The sequence below is a fragment of the Mesoplodon bidens genome, assembly GCF_964165515.1.
Source record: "Mesoplodon bidens genome assembly, chromosome: 18".
Classification (NCBI taxonomy): Eukaryota; Metazoa; Chordata; class Mammalia; order Artiodactyla; family Ziphiidae; genus Mesoplodon; species Mesoplodon bidens.
In genome coordinates, this window is record NC_138175.1 from 15,680,405 (window position 1) to 15,686,404 (window position 6,000).

Consider the following 6,000-nt stretch of genomic DNA (forward strand, 5'->3'; position numbering starts at 1 on the left):
GCCCTCTCTCTCAGGCCAATTAAAAGAAACCCCACTCCTTCTAGTTTTAGATGTCCTCTGAGCAGAAGGCCTGCTAGCCCAATATTGTTGCACCACTAGGGTTTCAGAATTGGATCTTTAATGTAGATGATCTCATCTAATTTGGACATTAGCATTGACTCAGAGTCTCTGAGGCAATTTCTTTGAGGTTTGGAATAAATAATCCTTTCTTTGAGGATGCCCTAAACCAGTTGAATAACAAATGTATTTTGCTGGATGTCAAATGAAATTTGCTTTTGAAAGCAGAACCTAACCATTCACTCCTGAAGGCCAAATTACACAAGGGTTTTTATTCATCAGAACAGAATGAAAATCCTGGGAGAGTAATAAGGTGATTTCCATGAACCATGTATTATTTTTACTGTAGGTAGTTGTAAGAAGAGGCTGTGCTCACCTCAGAACTCCATAAAGGCAAGTGTTTCTGAGGTTCCAGTAAACTTAATTTCTTGCTAATATTGTGCACAGAGGTCAGTGTACACTAGTTCTAATCTTATGTACTTTATGAATGCTAAATTCCAGGCAGATGCCTTTTGAGTACCAATATGCAGTAGGAATTGATTTAATCTGACATTTCATCATTCAAAGCTCTGTAACCAGTACTGGGGCATGAGAAGAACTGAGAGTCTAATGCTGACCCTCAGGCACCATCTGATCCTGTCCTAGATCTGAAGTCTTCAACAACGGCCGAAATCACAAGCCTCCACTGCTAGGTGAGTTTCACTTACATAAGCTGTGCACTTAGATACAGGCATACCTCGACGATGTTGTGGGTGTGCTTCCAGACCACTGAGATAAAGCAAATATCACAGTAAATCAAGTCACACAAATTTTCTGGTTTCCCGGTGCATATAGAAGTTATGTTTTCACTATACTGTAGTCTATTAAGCTTGCAAAAGCATAGCTAAAAAATTACATACCTTAATTTAAAAATACTTTATTGCTAAAAAATGGTAACCATCAGCTGAACCTTTATTGCGTCGCAATCTTTTTGCAAAAGTAACATCAAAGATCACTGATTAACAACATTGTAAAGCAACTATACTCCAATAAAAATTTTAAAAAGGTCACTGATCACAGATCACCATAACAAATATAATAATGAAAAAGTTTGAAGTGGTGCAAGAATTACTAAAATGTGGCACAGAGACACAAAGTGAGCAAATGCTATTGAAAATGGCGTCAATACATATATACACTACCAAACGTAAAATAGATAGCTAGTGGGAAGCAGCCACATAGCACAGGGAGATCAGCTGGGTGCTCTGTGACCACCTAGAGGGGTGGGATAGGGAGGGTGGGAGGGAGGGAGACGCAAGAGGGAAGAGATATGGGAACATATGTATATGTATAACTGATTCACTTTGTTATACAGCAGAAACTAACACACCATTGTAAAGCAATTATACTCCAATAAAGATGTTAAAAAAAAAAAAGAAAATGGCGTCGATAGACTTGCTCGACATAGGGTTGCCACAAATCTTCAATTTGTAAAAAGTGTAATATTTGTGGAGTGCAATAAAGTGAAGCTCAATACAATGAAGTGTGCCTGTACCCAGTTTTGCTTATATGGGGTTGGAACCTGGTCACTTTATTTGAAGGCACGTAACCTCTGCAGCAGCTACCAACCACAGGCAAAATGGTGAGTGCTGAGGCTGCAGTTGCTACCAGACGTGTGACAGTGATTGGAAAACAGGTTATTTACTGAAGCAAATTTTCTGTATTGATTAAAGGGTCTTTTTTCAAAGAGCATGCCTTCTCGAACATGTATTTCAAAAGACAGGAAGAAATTTTGCTCTAGTCTTCAAAGTACTGATAGTCTCATGCTTCTTCTTGTGGGGAGCTGAGGTTAAACTGAAGCTTGTGATTCAGTAGCACTCTCAGGCCCTAGGAGCACTACAAAGATTCAAGATGGCAGCATTTCCCAGGATTTGGCACTTGAACAAGAAAGCTTGGTGGCGCTTTCAAGAGTAATACTGGAGTCCACCAACAATACCATAAAATTCATCACCTTTGGGAAATTACCTTTGTGAGGATAAGGACAAATCTTCAATAAACAATGGAAAACCGCTTTTAGCCATGACTACTATTCAAAATATATCAGTTTCTAGTGAGATTTATGTTTGTTTGTTTGTTTTTTTTGCGGTATGTGGGCCTCTCACTGTTGTGGCCTCTCCCATTGCGGAGCACAGGCTCTGGACGCGCAGGCTCAGCGGCCATGGCTCACGGGCCTAGCCGCTCCACGGCACGTGGGGTCTTCCCAGACAGGGACAAGAACCTGTGTCCCCTGCATCGGCAGGCGGACTCCCAACCAAGATTTATGTTTTAAAAAGCAGGAAATCTGGGCTTCCCTCATGGCACAGTGGTTAAGAATCCACCTGCCACTTCTAGGGGACACGGGTTCGATCCCTGGTCCAGGAAGATACCACATGCCGTGGAGCAGCTGAGCCCGAGCACCACAACTACTGAGCCTGTGCTCTGGAGCCCGCAAGCCACAACTACTGAAGCCTGTGTGCCTACAGCCCGTGCTCCGGAACAAGAGAAGCCACGACAGTGAGAAGCCCATGCACCAAAATGAAGAGTAGCCCCCTCTCGCCGCAACTAGAGAAAGCCCGTGCACAGCAACAAAGACCCAACGCGGCCAAAAATAAATAAATAAATTAAAAAAAAGAAAAAGCAGGAAACCTTTTTTTCTTTGTTCTACCAACAATTTTAGTTTTTTAATTTATTTATTTTTAACATCTTTATTGGAGTATAATTGCTTTACAATGGTGTGTTAGTTTCTGCTTTATAAAAAAGTGAATCAGCTATACATATACATATATCCCCATATCTCCTCCCTCTTGCGTCTCCCTCCCACCCTCCCTATCCCACCCCTCTAGGTGGTCACAAAGCACCAAGCTGATCTCCCTGTGCTATGTGGCTGCTTCCCACTAGCTATCTATTTTACATTAAAAGCAGGAAATCTTAAAAATGAACATTGCTACAGGAATTTTTACAGTTTACTTGTGTAATAAGAGTTTAAAGTTATCTACAGTAAATTCAAACATTGTTATTGATATTACTAACTTGATTCCTGAGCTTACTTTTCCATCTGTAAAAACATTACAGTTTTTGTTTACTTATGATGGGAATTAATGGGCACTTACATGAGGTTTTGCCTGTGAGCAAAAATTTTGGAGCCAATTATGTTCATATAGTGAAGACTGAGTATATTTCACTGTACTCTAAATTCTTTAAAAATTGGCACACTGTACAAAGTATATGGCTTAGGATACACATGGCATATGGCAGGCGGTCCACCACCTTTGGAATATGGGCCAATTCTTGTTGGTACTTGGGCAACTGCCACATACTTTTCTCCATCATATCCTTGGAGAAATTATTTCACTAGAAAGTAACCTCCACAAGAACAGGGATCTTTGTCGATTTGGTCCACTGATGTATCCCCAGGCCCTAGAACAATGCCTGGCACAGCGAAGGTGCCCCAAAGATATCAGCTGAATGAAGAAATGCCCTTCTAGAAAATCCATACCAGATCCTCGTTCCCTGCAGAACTTTCAGTGAATTCTCAATGGCTCCCACTAGTAATCCAGCAGGAAAGGAGCTGAAACACCTCTTTTAGAAGCTGCTGACCTCTTGGTAGGAGGTCTGTTAAAAAGCATATGTCATGTGGGACAACCCTATACTAACCAAAACATCCCCTTTAAGTCCTTTCTGGAAAAAGTCAGGGAATACATAAACACAGTTTGACCAAAATAATAGACTCATCAGAGCACTCCGTTTCCATATCATTCCAGATAAAGAGAAAACGTCGGCAACAATATTTAATAAGTGCTTAAGTCCCAAGCACTGGTGTTTTACATGCAGTATCTTACTTAATCCTCACAGCAAACCTTTGAAATAGGTGCTCATTATTCATATTTTCTAGGTAAGGCAAAGGAAGCTCGGAGAGTAAGTAACATGCCCAATATCACACCGCTATTAGGTATGGACCCAGACTCACCTAGCTCAAGTCTGGGCTCTTAAATGTTATGCTTTGGTGCCCACCCCTGTCTGTGACATTTTGGGATGTTGTTATTGGAATTTTGAATCATGAAACTGGAAAAGATGTCCCTTGTAGCAAAGTTTCAACTCTACATACATAGAGGAGTGAGGATGCTTACCTCATCTTTCATTTCCTGGGTATCTCTCAATTCTCCTTTAAGCTTTAGCATTTCCTGAGCTTTGTTATAAACCTGAAAAAGTCCAAGAATTTAAGATGGAAAAAGCATAAATGAGTCTGGCCCTTTAAAGATTTTCCCACCTGGATGTGTGCTCTGAGCAGGGAGTTTGGAAAAATTTCCGAACTGTTAGCAATACCTACTTGCCTACCCATCTGTTTGTGTTTTCAAAAGTGTGTTAAAGCTTTTGCTAGGAAGACAGGACCGTGGTTTTACATCTTTTCCAAAAAATCACCACTTGGTAGGCTAAATAGTTTCTGAACACATCCTTCTTGGAAAGTAAAAGGTCTGAAATTATTTTACTTTCTAGATTTCTAAGTATTCAATGGCTCAAATATAGTTAATTACTAATTAGGAATCAAATGGGATGTGCACACCAACTTCATTCTCATGATAACCCTGGTAGGTAGATACTATTACTGTCCCCATTTTACAGAGGAGGAAACTGAAGCCCAGAGAGGCTAAGTGACTTACCCAAGGCCAGGCAGGCTCTCTTACTACTCCATGGGGAGCTTCCCTTCCATTAATTTCTAACTATTAATTTGGAAATATCTGATAATGTGATTTTTTTGCAGCATCAAGTTACTGTAATGTTGGTGCTTGTAAAGTTAGGAAACTTGTAAAGTGCTGAGAATTATCTAAATAAAAAGCCTCAAGGAAAACCAAAGATTTGTGCACATGTATGTGTGTAAGTATAGGATGATGCCTTTGAGGTCATAATGCACTGCACTTACTAAAACAATCTAATTCATTATGTTTTAAACTCTAAGACCAGAGGAAGTTTCCACCAAGCACTTACCTGCAGAATAGTTCCAAGAATGAGAAGCTATCAAAATACTCATTCTTTGTAATGAACCACATACCCCATCCCTAATGTAAGCCAAGAGGAAGAAAGAATGCCAGTGAGAATTTGGAATGTTTTATGGGGTTGTATTCTGATCTGCATTGTTTACCCTCTTATGTCTTCATGCAGAGAGATGCATCATGGGAATGGTGATGTAGCTTGGGTTTACCCAGTAGAGAGAGTCTAGGTGATGTTGCAGTAACAAACAATCCACAAATCTCAGTGACTTAAAACCATGAAGGTTTATTTTTCATTTGTGCTACATGTCGTTTATGAGTCAGCTGGGGCTCTGCTCTTTATTGTCCTCAGCTAGTAGAACCTCTGTCATCTAGTATGTTGCCTGTTGCCATTCCAGCAGAAAGGGAACTAGGTGAATCACATACAGGTTCTTAAAGTAGAAGTGACACACTTCACTTCTGCTCACATTTCACTGGCCAAAACAAGTCATATGGCTATGCCTACCTTCTTCCTTTACCCCCAAGAGGAAATATTGGTGAATGTTACAAATCATTTCCATGCAAGGTGTCTTAGCTGGTTGGGCTGCTGCAACAAAATATCACAGACTGCGTATGTTATAAACAACAGAAAAAATTTTGTCTCACAGTTCTGGAGGTTGAGAAGTTCACGATCAAGGTGCCAGCAGATTAGGTGTTTGGTGAGGACCCACTTCAGAGATGGTTGTTTCTTTTTTTGCTGTAAATTCACATGGTGGAAGGGATAAGGGAGAACTCTGGGGTCTCTTTTATAAGGGCACTAATCTCTTTCATGATGGCTTCATCCGCATGACCTAAGCACCTCCCAAAGACCCGACCTTCTAACACTACCACCTTGGCGGTTAGGATTTCAACACATGAATTTTGAGGGGACGCAAACATTTACTCTACAGTGTAAGGAAAA

General features: G+C 40.5%; 1 protein-coding gene across 1 annotated transcript in view; it reads right to left on the reverse strand.

The window, feature by feature from the left end:
* The window catches only part of PMFBP1 (polyamine modulated factor 1 binding protein 1), a gene marked incomplete at its 5' end in the record, with an annotated part of 34,881 nt that extends 30,628 nt beyond the window's left edge, over positions 1-4,253 (reverse strand). The window contains 1 exon segment of the mRNA XM_081216000.1: positions 4,203-4,253. Within this exon segment, the coding sequence (XP_081072126.1) occupies positions 4,203-4,253 (51 nt within the window).
* Positions 4,254-6,000: the final 1,747 nt, after the last annotated feature.